This window comes from Populus alba, chromosome 1 (assembly GCF_005239225.2).
Source record: "Populus alba chromosome 1, ASM523922v2, whole genome shotgun sequence".
Taxonomy (NCBI): Eukaryota; Viridiplantae; Streptophyta; class Magnoliopsida; order Malpighiales; family Salicaceae; genus Populus; species Populus alba.
The window spans coordinates 6,462,233-6,477,742 of NC_133284.1; the positions used below are offsets into that span (position 1 = coordinate 6,462,233).

At 31.5% G+C, this 15,510-nt stretch overlaps 2 protein-coding genes across 3 annotated transcripts; both read left to right on the forward strand.

Moving 5' to 3' along the window:
- Positions 1 to 1,544: 1,544 nt before the first annotated feature.
- LOC118042824 (small ribosomal subunit protein eS27y) lies at positions 1,545 to 2,508 on the forward strand. Its single transcript, XM_035050550.1, has 4 exons — positions 1,545 to 1,704; positions 1,793 to 1,894; positions 1,993 to 2,021; positions 2,155 to 2,508. The coding sequence occupies exons 1-4, from the start codon at positions 1,702 to 1,704 to the stop codon at positions 2,279 to 2,281; spliced, it is 261 nt and encodes an 86-aa protein (XP_034906441.1). The 5' UTR covers positions 1,545 to 1,701; the 3' UTR covers positions 2,282 to 2,508.
- A 6,281-nt stretch (positions 2,509 to 8,789) lies between these two features.
- On the forward strand, positions 8,790 to 11,932 carry LOC118042834 (nudix hydrolase 12, mitochondrial). 2 transcript variants are annotated; one of them, XM_035050560.2, is made up of 6 exons: positions 8,790 to 9,171; positions 9,288 to 9,382; positions 10,312 to 10,426; positions 10,555 to 10,638; positions 11,378 to 11,527; positions 11,618 to 11,932. In XM_035050560.2, the coding sequence occupies exons 2-6, from the start codon at positions 9,312 to 9,314 to the stop codon at positions 11,696 to 11,698; spliced, it is 501 nt and encodes a 166-aa protein (XP_034906451.1). In that variant the 5' UTR covers positions 8,790 to 9,171; positions 9,288 to 9,311; the 3' UTR covers positions 11,699 to 11,932. The 2 variants fall into 2 exon arrangements, with proteins under 2 accessions (XP_034906451.1, XP_034906447.1); XM_035050556.2 differs by having other exon boundaries at positions 8,791 to 9,382.
- Positions 11,933 to 15,510: the final 3,578 nt, after the last annotated feature.

A 15,510-nucleotide genomic window follows, 5' to 3' on the forward strand; every position in this document is an offset into this window, starting at 1 on the left:
CTCATGAGCCAACTTGCTTCGTTAAAACTCAAGTTAATAATAAAAAAAAAAATACACAGTCCAAATAATTTTTTGAGTTACTTTAATGCCTTGGAAGAAGACATGATGACACGAATCATCACACGTACCATTACAAGCAAAGGCTGGATTACATCTTGGTCCTTAAACTTTATTCTTGTGTGATAAGGTCCTACCAACCAAAAATAAATGCCTTCTTTTACTACCCTTTTGCTAGAGTTAATCATTTTCGGTTCGGTTCGGGTTTTTTTTTAAAATGTAACTAAACCAAAATTTTATTAAAAAAAAAAACAAAACCAAATCAAAATTGATTCAAATTAGTTTGACTCAGTTTTTTTCAATTTGGGTTTGGTTTGGTTTTTTCAATTTTAGGTTTATAAAATCGAAACCGAACCAAACTGGTTGGTTTTTTAAAAAATTTAATCGGCTCAATCGATTTTTTTTTTATGGTTCGAATTTTTTCAGTTTTTTTTTTGTTTTCTTTATTTTTCTCAATTTAATTGATTTTTTAGTTTTTTTGCTCATCTCTACTTTTACCCTTAAAATCTTGCTATTTTTATCAAAGTTTAAAAATGTGAAGATATTGACTTTTGCATTAATGAACCTAAAAGTTATTCATGCGAAGATTACAATGTATCTAAAACAATATACTTCAATTTTTATAGACGATGTGAGTAAATTAATGAATTATAGAGGACAATAGATTAGCCACTCGATAAAACTACAAGAGTTAGAGCATCCAATCCAAATATCCAAGAAAATAAAGTGTGTGTGTGTGTGTATGTTGACTATTTTAGACAGACCATCAATAAAAAGAAGCCAGAATTTTTGTCAATTAACACGAAAACTAAATGAAGCTAAAGCAAGTTAATACTTATAAAGAATTATTGATGGGAGTGGTAACATTTTTATTGACTATTTTGAAAGTTTAATTATAAACATAAGAGATCATGTTAAATAATATAGAAACATCCAATAGACTCGAAAATAATATTAATATATGATAGTTAATTATAGTTGATAAAGAATCACAATTATTAAAATATTACAATGTTATATGCTAAAAATTACAAAGGGTTTGAATAACACATGCAATATAATGATTTAAATCTTTACGAGTTTTACAGTTCATTTACATTTTTATATAAATAAAATAAAAAAAAGATGTCAATAAAATAGTATTTTGAGTCAGGATATAGAAAATATTATAATATTTTTTTTACTAGTATCTCGAGTTAGAACAAATTCAATTCATAAATTCAAGTAACCAAACGTAATTTGTTTTATTTCAAAAATACAGACTTGATGAAAAATATAGACTGCAGGGATAAATCCAACACAAAATGAAAAAGACGGACCACATTAGCAAACTGCAAGGACCGCAGGTACCAAACACATTATCAAGAATCGACACAAGTGAAAAAAAGTGAAAATATCAAAATATCATTAAATTGACGATTATGCCCTTGGTTTTTTTATGTTGCCCTAGACCCTTCGAGATGAAAGGCCAAGATGTAACAGAGGTCGGAATCAACGGCTCACTATCCTCATTCAGCCCTTTATATTTTTCTCTACCAGCCTCAGAGCACCTCCTCTCTTTCTCGCTCTCCAGGGTTTCTAGTCCAGGGTTTCTCAATCCTGCGAAAGAAAGAAAGAAGGAAAGAAGCTGTTTCAAAGTTCAAAATGGTGAGTCCATGTGAATCAGGATTTATACTCTGCCATGATCTGTTTCGTTCTTCAACTGATCTGATTTTTTGAATCTTGTTAATGAAAGGTTCTCCAAAACGATATCGATTTGCTTAACCCACCAGCTGAGCTAGAGAAGAGGAAGCACAAGCTCAAGCGTCTTGTTCAGTCTCCGAACTCTTTTTTCATGGTAATTAAAATTATCGTACATTCGCGTTTGTTTTTTTTTTTTTTCCCGTCTGACCATGTTGTTAATTTATGATTATATTTTCTTGTAAAACCTTGCAGGATGTGAAGTGTCAGGGTTGCTTCAACATGTAAGTCCTGTCATGGCCTTTTTATCTTTCTTGATGATTTTTTTTCCTGAATAACAAGATTTAAGCGCTTAGCTATTTAGATTGAAATTGGGTTGTGGGTGTTTGCTTAATTAAATTAATATGTTGTGTGCAGAACAACTGTTTTTAGTCACTCGCAAACTGTTGTGGTGTGTGGGAACTGCCAGACAGTGCTGTGCCAGCCAACTGGTGGTCGTGCCAAGCTTACAGAGGGGTGCTCTTTTAGGAAGAAGAGCGAGTGAAGATTATGATAATTTACTGTCTTTATATTTTCGTCCCCTGTTTGGTAAATTGTTTTAGAGGTCTTTCTTAGGAATGATGACGATGCATTGAACACCTTGGGTTTTGATTTTGATTAATGTTTGATTGTCTTAGTTTATCAATGACTACATGAGATTTTGGATTTGTTGGATTCGGAAATGATTTGAATATCAATCTAAGTCTAATATGTAGAATTTGAGTTTTGTTACTGCCTCTTGTTATGCTGTAGTTGATTAGTTTGTGCATGCCTCTTTTGAGGCTCCAGGTTTCCACACTAAGCTGCATTGTGCATTTCAACCTTTTATCCACGAGTTTGTGGTAGCTAGTTGATGGTATGGTAGTGAATGTTGATATTTAAATAGCCTTTACTATGGTAGTATTATTAGTTTAGCACGTAGTTTTTGGGCAATCTGTTGTGACGAGATAAATGGAGTTCTTAGCATTCTAGCTAACACACTACTTGATTTTGGAGAATTACTTTTGCGTTTTATGAATGATGATGGTCCAGTCAAGGCACCTAGAAGACACATCTACTATGTCCTGTGCAATGTTCTACCTGTAATAATGTTTATTGACTTTCCCCAGTTTACATGCCTCTGCATGGCATCTTTTGCATTGTTTATGGATTTCCCATTCTGAAGGGTAATGTATGTCTTCCTGGATTTGTGTTGTTTCTCTGTGATATGGCCTGTATTGTTTTGAGATTACTAGGTCCTTGCACGGTACTCTGGGTGGTAATTTAGGTCTTGAAGAGTTTAGACATGAACATGGTCTTGATGTTTCTCGATTAGGGATGGCATCACTGTCATTAGGGAATGAGGTATCAACTTTAAAAGAGGCTGTTAACCTTGGTTGACATGTGTTATTTGATTTAGGTACAATGTTTGATTGTATGTGAAATTTGGTTCCATGCCCCTTGGAGAGGACTTGTAGCAGGTATATTTATAAGGTTATAGTTTGCATTTGCTCTGAAAACAATCCTACATGGACCCTCCCAACTATTCTGGAATTTAGTTCAGTTTTATTCTGTAATGGATATAAGATATGTTTTTCATCCTGGAAGTAGGAACCATATGGGCATCAATATACTTCTATGTTGAAATCCCATAGAACTTGTTTAAAAAACGAATGCATTCCATCTAGGAGGAAAGCTATAAATGATAAAGGAAGAGCATTGATCACGATCTGAATAGACAGACAAAAAAAAAAGTCCTCTCCCAAGTAGTAGAATTCTCGTGAATATCTCGGTATTTAGCAGCAGCTTATAGTTTCTTTTATCCATCAAAATGCATGCTCTGTGTGGTACTTGGCGATTGCATTTCTGATTTGTAATTTTTCTTTCTTATTGTCCAAATCAATGCCGTTTTTGCCTGCTGTGTTTACTTCTGCTTGGTTCCACAAAATATGATTTCATTAATAACTTGCACAGTTTCTGCTTCCATTTTCAAAATGTAATTTTTTATTCTTATTGTTCAAATCAATGTTCGATGCACTTTGATTTGTATCCATTGTTTTGAACAGCAGCCCTCAGCGAATCAACATATTTATTTTCTTTTTCAACTTTTTGAGTGTTCCATCCTTGTTTTAAAACAGATGGGATCTCTAGTTTTGCATGTGTGAATGTGTGCTCTGATTTCTTTTATGCTACTGGCATTGTAAAACTATGGTTGCATCCAAACCCAAGTCATGGCGATGAATCCACTGGCGTAAAGGAAAAGGAAACTTTTGACATTGTCTCTGATCTTAACCTCCGCTCGATTCTTTTCTTCTTCTGATTAAAGGTGTGATTTACTGTTTTAGAATCCCATTTCTACGGTTCTTTCCTGATCGGCTTGGGTATACTGTCTCTCAGGCTAGCATTTTGCGGACGGATAACCAGAGTTCTGCTTAGAAGAGAGGCCTCATCTATTCTAATGAGCACGCTTTGTAGTTTGGGCTAGGTTATTCTCGATGGGACCTAGATGGTGTCTTCCTTCATTTCGATGTTTAAGATGTTATTTTCTAATACTCCAACATTCATGCATTCAATTAAATTTCTTTTCATAATCCCTTTCTTTTAGATTTGAACTAGTTTGAATGCAAGTGGTATGTTGTGAGGGGATCCGAAACTCTTTAAACGCAAAACTATTTTTCAATTCCGGTAAAAATTCTTTTGTATTGTCATTAAATCTGAAAATACAATTGTTTTGATTAAAAAATTATCAAAATAATAATATTTACATATTCTGTTTGAATGAAAACTAAGAATATCATAAATATAATAAAATTATGTTTAAAATCCATTTAAATATCTTAATAATCAAAAATCAATTTTAATCGGATTTTCATTAACAATTTATTATTTGTATTATTATTTTTGAATCATATATATAGTAATTGGTTTTTTTATTAAAATTTAAATTTAAATTTACAATAATATTTAAAAACCTTGTTGAAGTTAAAGAGCATGTGAACTGATAAAATAAGAATTTATTGAAGTGTAAAAAAAAATATAGAAAAAGAAAAAAGAAAGATTCAGAAGCGGGCTAGGCCTGGCGCCTGAGTTTTTTTTTTGTATTATTATTTTAAATGTGCTGTTTGTCATAATTTAGAAAAAAAGTGTAAAATCCAATGCTCAAACACGTGACATTTTGACTTGTCACGCGCGTCTTAATAAACTCAGTTATAATATTTAATTATTATAAAAAAAATTTTAAAAAATATATTATAGTGTTCTAACTTTTTTTTTTTTTTTTGGAAGTGTTTAGGTAATTCGAAATGACACGCAAAAACACCCTGACAGGAACCCTTCCATTATCGTTTAACCTTTGTGATTTGATGAGCATTTAAAAGAGATCCACACGAGCCTATTCGATTGGACCTTACAAGTTGTGATTGATTAGATGTGGACAAGGGCACGGACCCCCAGAATTCCCTCGTGTTTGGAAAATTTGCCTTCTCTCTCGTCTCATGTGTAGAAAAAGTTGACCCACTATTAACGCTTTGAATGTAACCAGTTATTTAACCCGTTCATATTAATTATTTTTATTTAAAAAAAAACTTAGATGTGTGGAGATACATTTTTATATAAAAAAAATCTAAATATAAATAAATAAAATTTATACAAAAATATAATTAAATAAATTGATAATCATTTGTAAATAAATAAATAAAAGTATTAACAATAACTAAAAGTAAAATTAAAAAAATTAAGAAATAAAAACAAATAAAGATATTTGACCATACAATATGAAATATTTATCTGGTTTTATTTATTGAAATTTTTATCAAAATTAAATTATTATTTAATAAAAAGATAATTGAAATAAAAACATATGAAATCGATTGAATAAAAAAATGCAAGAATGTACATATTAAAAATATTATTTAAAAATAAATATTTTTATTTTTAAAAATAAAGCTCATCTATATATATAAAAAAGAATAATAATAATAATAATATTTTCAAAAATTAAATACATACAAATTTATTTTTAGAAAAACCTCTATTAAAAAAGGTTAAATAAACAAAATAAAAAAATCATAGAGGATGGTTATTAATTAAAATATAAATTTTAAAAATATTTTAAAGAAACACATATTAGAAAAAGGCACCAAATAAAATAAAAACCTCAATTAGAATAAAAAAAATAAAAAGATAGCGATAGTCTAGGTGTCACAAATACATTTTCAAAAAAAAAAAAAACAAATGTCTCAGGTTAGAAGTCTTATTGGATTTAACAAGGTGATTCTACTTTTAATTAAATGATAAAAAAGACAACGATAATGAAAAAAATATATATAATGAAAAGGATCATGATAACTTTAAAAGAAACCTTGAAAGTATAAAATTTGATAACAAAAAGATAAAAAAAATAGCCAAGTCAACTTGAGTTACTATAATAGACATGTAACTTAGGTAATAAGAGGTGAGTCAACTTGGGTAAACCTACAATACCCTTAAACCAGATCATCAGACTGAGATAACTTGATAGAAAAGAAATTAAAAAAAACCATAAAACCAATATTTTATGAACATAAAATATTGTCAAACAATGAAATAAAGAAAAAACAAAAACAAAAGATGTTGACTTGCATTAAGTTTTCAAACTCGTGACCCAGATTATTAGACCGGAAGTATCATAAATGACAAAAAAAAAAATTTTAATTACAAAAAAAGGATCTAAAACAAAAGATTGTAATTAAAAATGAAAATGAGAATGAAAATAAAATAAAAATAAAAATAAATTAGAGGGCAATCATTTTTTTTTGATTGGAGGGTTAAATTGAAAAGAAAAATAACTTTAATAAAGGAAAAAAAAATCAAAAGAATAAGCACCAAATTAGAAAAAGAAAAAAAACAATACACCATAAACTTTGATTGGATGATGAAATTGAAAACCAATAAAACTTTAATAAAAGTTCCAAAGAAAAAAAAATCAAAAATCAAAATAATAAGGACTGAATAAGAAAAAAATATAACAAATTGTAATTGAAGAACTAAATTGAACTTTTTTTTTATGAAAGGGTCAAGAATAAAAATTAGAAATCAAAAGAATATGGAATAAAATTGAAATATTAAAAATAAAAAGGAACATCATGTATTTTTTTTTTGAGGAGGAGAGAAAAGAAAAAAACAACTATCTACAACAAACTACCTATTTACCACTATCACTTGTCACATGAGGAAGATGACGCGTAGGAGCCTCCAACAACATGATGGAACGGTATGTTTGGTTTCTGAGAGGCTTTGCTAGCATCATCCAAATAATACAGGTGCCTCCCACTCCTTAATACGTGGAGGAATATGCGCCATTAACTTTTTGAATATAAAACTCAATTATTCAATGTAAAAAACAATAATGTCCTTTGTGAATCTAAAATCAACAACAACAAAAAAAACTATGTGAAAGGATGAAAACTCCCCTAGATGAATGTGTTAATTTGTTTTTATTACAAGGGTAAAAATATCCTTATACTATATTTTAAAAAGTAAAAGATATAAATATCCTTGATCAACAATTCCATTTTTTTTTTATTTGGAAGGTATATTATTTATTTTACTATTATAAAAAAGTGAAAAAGATGCATACACCTATGACAATGCTTTAATAACCAATAAACCATTGGAAACAATCAAATAACCTCCACAACAAAGACTTTTTATGTTTTCATCGAAGGATAAATTTGTAATTTTACTATAGTAATGAATAGTTTTTTATATATCTATTTGTATAAGAATTTCCCTACGCATCTTAGAGTTTTGGTAATAATATGAAGTTGATTCAAGTAAATTCACGGTAAGAACTAGATGTAATATTCTTGGAGAGAGGTTGCAAGAATATAATGTCCGTGGAGCCGACCAGAAAGTAAATCCAAATATTAACTCAGATATTAATTATAATTCTAGTGCAAGAATGAATCATTGATAAAAAAAAAAAGAAGAAGTTAAATTAAAGACTGGGACATAAAATATTACGTCTCCGACATTTATTCTAAATTTAAGATATTTTATATGACGTCTTTGACTTTTATTTACCTGACATGGATGTCTAGACGACAGTAAATATTAAACTGATGTGGCCTGCTGACATGCTTTTGAGGTTATGTATAAATTAACTGTTGGATTGGACAAGAGCTTACGTCTTATGCCTCTCGAGGGAGGTTGGGGGTTGGGGCTGGAGGGAGCCGCCCATCTATCTTCTATCCATAGTTTTTTTGTCGTCTCCTCCTCACCGCAAAGTGAAGTTCATTTTGTTCTTTTATTGTTATTTTTTTAATAACAATTAGCATTATTTAATTTTTCCTCCCTTGAGGGTGATTTATGCGGTCCACTATTGCATCATCTATAGTGTTTGTGGTCATATATAGTTCCATTCACCACAGCATCCCAGCACTCGAGCCGTTTTATTTATTCCAACTTCTTGACTCTATTTTGTATAAAGCTCAAGGATGGAAAGATGGAGATGGTAGGAGAAATAACTAATATGGTACATTATTGAAAACCCATGTGAGAGACTGCACATTGGCGTGGAACATTGATAATATATATGAAAAATATAAAAGTAAAGAAAATATTTAATAATATCAAAGACAAATCGATCAAAATTGATCTTGACAGAACAATAACTTATCATTAACTAAAATTGATCGTAATTGACTAAAATCAATCGCGTTTATAGTATTTTTTTATTTATTTTTTAAGTAGGTATCAAAGTTTTATTTGGCTTATGTTTTTCTAACAAGATTGGTTTAAACTATTATTTAAATAATTTTATATGTTATTTTCATAATAAGATTATTATTATTGAATTTCAAATATTTTTACCAATAAGAGCTTCATTGGGTTTTCTTGGATGTGATTTTGAAGTTAACTAACAACATGTACGCCAATAATCAAAGATAATTCAATAGAGTAAATTAAATCCTTCTTATTTTCATGACCGATAAACGAAAGGAAAAACAAAAATGTCAAAATCAGGTGATATATAAAGGGAGCTGTTTTCTTTTTCCAAGTCCTAGTCATGCAGACACCACACAGCAGCACTATCTAGCAATTTACTAGTAATAAACAGCGACCAGAGGGCGGAGTTGAGATCTTCCCCTGAAGAAGCCTGCGAGCCTTTCCCTTTTGCTATTTGAGTCTAATGAGAATTCACAAACCCCTAGCTATTTCCCTGAAGGAGCAGAGCCAACAACTCCATGTTGAGCAACTTGTTTGATACGTCGAATCGTTCAGTTTTTCAGTTGCCATTATTGACTGCACGGCTACGTACTCTCCCTTTATAAACACCCTTAATCTCTTTCATTTAGCTTACTTCTCTCATATGTCCTCGTCGGTGTCAACCTCTACCTTTCGTTTTTTGTTTTAATCCTTGGTTGCTACAAACAGGTACTAGTTCTTCCACCATTAAAAGGAAAAGGGCAAGGCAAGCATTTTATGCAGCACTTGAACTTGTTACTCCTGCTTCTTTTCATCTTCTGTGCTGATATCTTTACTACTATTAGATAAACTGAAGTTAAGGATATATCATGTCTACTTTGTTAGCAAGAACAGGAAGACAGAGACAACGTTACGTTGATCAGTTTAGGCTTGTAGCCGGGTATGAGAACTTTTTCTTTAAATCTGTTTCATCTTTCATTTTAATTTTAATTTTTTGTTTTGGTTTAACGTTTTTTTTGTGCATAATCCAGGCTAATTACCGCGTTCAAAAAGTTTTTAAAGAAACGAATATTTTAACGTGTTTGTAGGAAGTTCAGCCCTGGGGCTTGTCTGTGATGATTTTGTCTTTTCTTTAGAAGAAGCGATGTTAATACTGTTATTAAGGTGTAATTAAGGAGATTCTTGACGTAAAATTTTGTTGATAAACATATAAATAGACCTTGACCCCAAGCATTGACTCCTCTTTACTCTGTTGTTGTACAAGTCTTTGGTCGAGGAATGTTAACATTATGCAATGACGAGGCTATCTTCTTCTTCCAAAATCCAAATCGTGATACTCTATACAATGGACAGACAACATGTCTCTCTTACTTGCTCAGATGGCTGTCCAAATCATTCTTCTGATATATTATTGACAAGAGCTACCTTGTCCTTGTATGCAGCACTGATTTTAGTAGGAGAGCTACATGATGCGAAAGATTCTGCTAGTTTAGTCATGAAGAATGATTTCTTCATAAAAGAAAAAAGTTTTTTCGTTTCAGCAAGTGACATTAAGGGCTGATTAAAAATATTTCTTTCTGGGCAGCTTCCATATGCCTAACAAAATTCCCAAGCTTAGTGACACATCCCCACTTAAATTATGAACTTTCTGGGACCTGAACAGTTTGGGAATCATAGTAGCTTTGCTGTCATGTTGTTCACATTGATATTGACAATTGACTTGGTGGACTACTTGACACATAGTGCTTTAAGATCAGTGTGTATGCTTCTTGTGTAGTCTGCTTTTTACGAAAATGTTAGATCTTAATTTTTTTTTCAACTGCTATTTTTCTTTCGTCGCTCGATTCTGATTGCTGTGTGAAAAATAAGGTGCATTCCTTACAAACTTGACAAGAATGTCGAGGATAAAGGCTGCAATGTGGAGGACAGGGTTCACATCCTCATGATCTCGACACCAAATCGTAATGATCTTGTGTTCCCAAAAGTATACATCTTCTACCTTTTTATATTCGATAACTGAGATAACAATTTTCACATTTGTAATCTGCATGGATTGTATTGTCAACGTAATTTTCCAAGTCATTAATTCTGATCTCATCTATCTATTACCAGGGTGGATGGGAGGATGATGAGACCCTTGGCGAAGCTGCATGTCGTGAGGCCATCGAGGAAGCTGGAGTGAAAGGAATTCTTGGTGTAGGTCTCTTTTCCCTGTGAGAGGCACAATTCTTCTGTTTCAAATGCTTTGTTATCATTAAAGAAAAACATTCATTTAATCGTCTAATTCGGGTGGTTTAAACATATTTCTATCTAGTTGCTCTTATTTCTTTCCAATGAGAACTACTTCTTGAGATGTTTAACCATGAAGATCATATCCTTCCATGTTGCCTTTAAGCCCTGGATTTAGTTTGGATTGATGGGATCAAGTCAGGATAGAACTTATTTCCCACATCTGTCGGTGTTGATCAATTCAGTTTCATCCGACACACCGGCTTATTTGAGTAAAAAAGAACAGCTTGCTGTTAATTATAAAGGAAATCAACGAATGCATTTCAGGTAGAAGACTTGCCTTGATTCACTCATCTTGTATGCGAAATAATCCAAGTGCTGCATATAAACATCTTACCGTATTACCCTGTTAAATATGTATTAATCTGAGAGACACATTCAAGTTACTGTAAAAGACTTGAGATACTTTAATTGTCTGAGGCAAAACTTCTTCCATGAAGCTACTAGATTTCAGTTTCTTATGCTCTCAAAATCTGTAATTAATAAAGACAGTTCACCTTCTTTTAAGAGCTCAGATCAGATGATTGATTGCATATGGTTTGCTGGAATCATGTATAAACAAATGATTAATACCTATTTACATCCAGGAGGTTAATTATAACTCCAGGTATGCATCAAAATGAAAGCTGGTTTATGTTTACTACAGGAAAACCCATTGGGAGTTTGGGAGTTCCGAAGCAAGAGCAGCCAGAATAGCTGCAGCTTGGCAGCAGGTTGTCGAGGCTACATGTTTGCGATGCAGGTGACTGAAGAGCTTGACCACTGGCCAGGACAGGCTAGTTACAATAGAAAATGGGTTAGTGTTTCTCGTGAACTTGTAATGGAAATATGAGAACTTACAGTGATTCCATATCTGTATCTACATTTTTTATTTCATCTGTTACAGCTTACTGTAAACGAAGCACTTGAATGCTGCCGGTATGATTGGATGAGGGATGCTCTGAAGCACTTTCTGCTTCTCTTTTGAGAAACAAGGACCTTGCCAGAAGGGAAGATCTGGGAGAGACACGCATGATCCCAGCTTCTGAAAATGGGGTAGAGAGCGCGACGCCTAGTCTTATGAGACTGAGACCATCAATTGTCAAAATGTCGATTCCATTTGTACAGATTCCATATATCATTCAAACGGGAGGGATAAGACAATTGTCAAAATGTCAATTATTTCGTGAATTATTATATCTAAACTTAATATATAAAATATAATTTTTTTTCTCATAAATAAATATTCAACAAGAATAAGATATCTATTTGTTAATTTCTTATTACAAGTTCCTTACGTAATTTTTTCGATTAATTATTATTATTTTTTTTTCTAAAACCACATCGGAATTATTGAGCCATGTTTTTTTTATATATTAAAACTCGCTTCATAGAGTTTTTATTGGAGAGATACGCTTTTTTTTTTTTAAATTAAATTATTAAAATTATTCCATATATCTTGATTCTTGACCGTTGCTTTCTTTTACAAATAACTATTTTTTAATTATCATAGAATTAAATAAAATTAGATTTTAAAAACTACCTGCAACATCACGTGGGCACACCGACTAACATATTTCAATAACATGACTTTCTGGTATGGGCATCACATCGCTCTATGCTAATACCAGCCAGTTTTTTTTCTAAAAATATTTGATATACAAGGACTAATTCAATTTTTTTTTTAACTCAGGGATGAAAATATATTTTTCAAAAAAACGAGGACAAAAATCTTTCAATTTGATAACTAACATGCAAGAAAATACTAAGTTTAAGGACCAAAATAACTTTCACCTAAAATCCTAGGAACTAAAATGAAAGTTGGCGAAGCGTATAGGCTTCGGGAGAAAACAGGCATGAAGTATGAACCGGGGTTTTTCATGATCTTCGATGCAGATTGACCTTCTTCATTGCTTTCACGCTCCTTCGAAAAACTTCCTTCGATTACCAATATTTAATAGCATGGCATTAAACCGGGATGAAATACCACCATTTGTTTTTTTAATTAGTGTGAATATATTCAATAATTTTAAAAATTTATAATACTTGATTTAATAATATTTATAAAATAAATCTAAAATTTAATCAGTTAAATTATACCATTTAGAGTTAATTATTCATATTTTTTCCTGGCTTTGAACTTTGAAGGCTGAGGAGGGTTAATTTGCCAAAACGTGTTTCTAGCTACATCAATCGTTTTGCAGAATAGTTACAGAGAAGCCAAATGCAAAAGAGCAAGAGAGGCAAAAGTTTCCCTTTGACTCTCTTACGTTTTTAACACAAGTGATCTGTTCTATGCATACATAGGAATTGGAGATTCATGGGATTCAGCACCCATCAGTATTCTAGTTACCAATACCTACCACTCGGCACAAACTCATTCAAATTAAGTTACATGAACAAATTATCATATCACATTGAAATTTAAAATGATCTTGTTTCAATTTTAACGTAATGTTAATAAGTAGAAATATTTCCCCTCTTCTAATTTGAGAGAGTGTTTGGTTGGATAGTGCAACTACTGTTTTGTAAGATTTTGAATTTTTTACTTGAAATTAAATTATTTTATTGTTTTGATGTATTAATATATTAAAAATAATTTTTTTTAGATAAAAAAAAATATCATTTTAATACATTAATTTATTATTATTTTTTAAAATTATCACTATTTCATTCCCAAACATCTTTTAATTTTGTTGGGAGAGAAGCTCGCTTTCTTATCCAAGGGGAGAAAAAAAAATCTTTTTACTAGAATCAATTTTTTAGAGCTCTCTCTGAGATCCTCTCCATGCCTATATCTATTTCCGAACAAATATTTATATTTTATTTATTATTTTCAAATAAAAATTTGAATATTCATCTTCATTATTTAAGTAACACACGTGTAATGTTAATATATCCTAAAAAGTATAGCTCAACTAATCAGATCCTAAATTTATTTTTTAAAGGTCACTAATTCGAGTCTCACAAACCTCAGAGCCACTGAAAGCTTACATAATTGTTAACTTCAGGGCTTATGAAATTAATCAAGATACGTGTAAATTGACCCAATATCCACGTTAATATATATATATATATATATAGGGATTTAAATTAGATAAGATCTCTACTAGCCATGTAATTCTCTAATGCTTGAGCTTGATCTTTTTTAGTAGAAACCAAATTTAGTCTTGGACATTTTTTTTTCTCGGTAATTTGTCTATACCGCTTAATTTAAAGCAAATTGTACCAAATGGTGGATTTCATTGTAGTAGTGGTTTTTGTCGTGAATATTCATATTCATCTAGCACATGCTCCTTTTATACAAGACTGTTGCTTTCCATGCATACAAAAATGAAATGAACCATCTTTCGATATCAAGCTTAACTCCTGTGAACTTTTATTTTTTTGTTTTCTAATGTTATGAGAAAAACTAAGTTTCATAAGTGAGATTGTTAATATAAAATGAGAATAATAAAATATAAATAAATTAAAACAAAATAATTATTATTGAAGGGGTCAAATGTATAGTTCTCAGACTTAGTTCGGTGCCAGACTTTATTTAGAATGCATGTTTTTTGGGTTAATCCACGAGTCATAGGATTTTCAAGTCAATTCTTGAGTCATCAAGTCAACTCAGGTCATCATTTTATTCAAAGTTACATTGTTTTATTTATTTTTAATTCTTGAAATTGACACAACCAGATCTCACCGTATTTAACTGGATTAACTCCTCAATATATTCAAATTTAATTGGATCAATATCCAATATGATTTGAAATAAGACCCAGCTTGAGTTAGGTTCCAAGTTACCAGGTTTACCTGTCTGTCCTGTTCGAGTTCAATAACTATGGTCAAATGTATATTCTCTATGAAAGAGTCTTCAAACATAAGGACTAAATTAAAAAATTTAAAACTTCGGGAGTGACATTTTTCCCTCAAGCCATGGCTAGTTCCGCCCCTGCATTCGTGGGCCAGCTATGGTGGAGGTGTACAGCTCGTGATTGCGAGACTATTGAACATGATTATGGAGCTACACAACCTTTTCGTTTCATTACACAAAAGTGCACCTTTCTTTGAAGTTTACAATTTTTTTTCTTTTTTTTGGTAAATAGGATTCATCGGGGACTTAAAACTCAAATCTAAAGTGAAGGAAAAATACATCCCTAGGGCGTGTTTTTTAGTTTTTTTTTTTAGAATAATAATTCTTTGCTGTGAACTTCTCCTATCTAATACACGATAGTCTCTCAAAACTATCATGTATATATGAGCAGCATTTACCACCCTTAAGTTCAGCACGGGTTGAGCCCAAATGCATGCGAGTCTGTTAAGATGCCAAACCCAATACCTTTAAATTTACCACGAGCTTAGTCTAAATGCATAAGGGCTTGACAACATGCTAGATCCAATACCCTTAGGTTCAATCACGTGCTAAGTCCAAGTGCATATGAGGGTGACAAGATGTTAGACTCAATACCCTTGTGTTCAGCCACGCGCTAAGCCTAAATGCATGTGGATCTAACAAGATGCTAGATCCAACACCCTTGAGTTTAGCCACGTGTTGAGTTCAAATGCTTATGAGTTTGGTAAGCTACTATACCCAACACGCTTATGTTCAGCCACGTGTTGAACCCAATTGCATGTGGGTCTGACAAGCTGCCAAATCCATTACCCTTGAGTTTCAAATCATTCTATGTCCCAATATACGTGAAGTTAATAATCTTTTTAAGCTATATACTGGGTTATGAAGTTTCGTTTGTTTATTCTTATGTCTTTTAACATAAAATGTTAAAGTAAAGAATGATTATCTCCTTATATCTC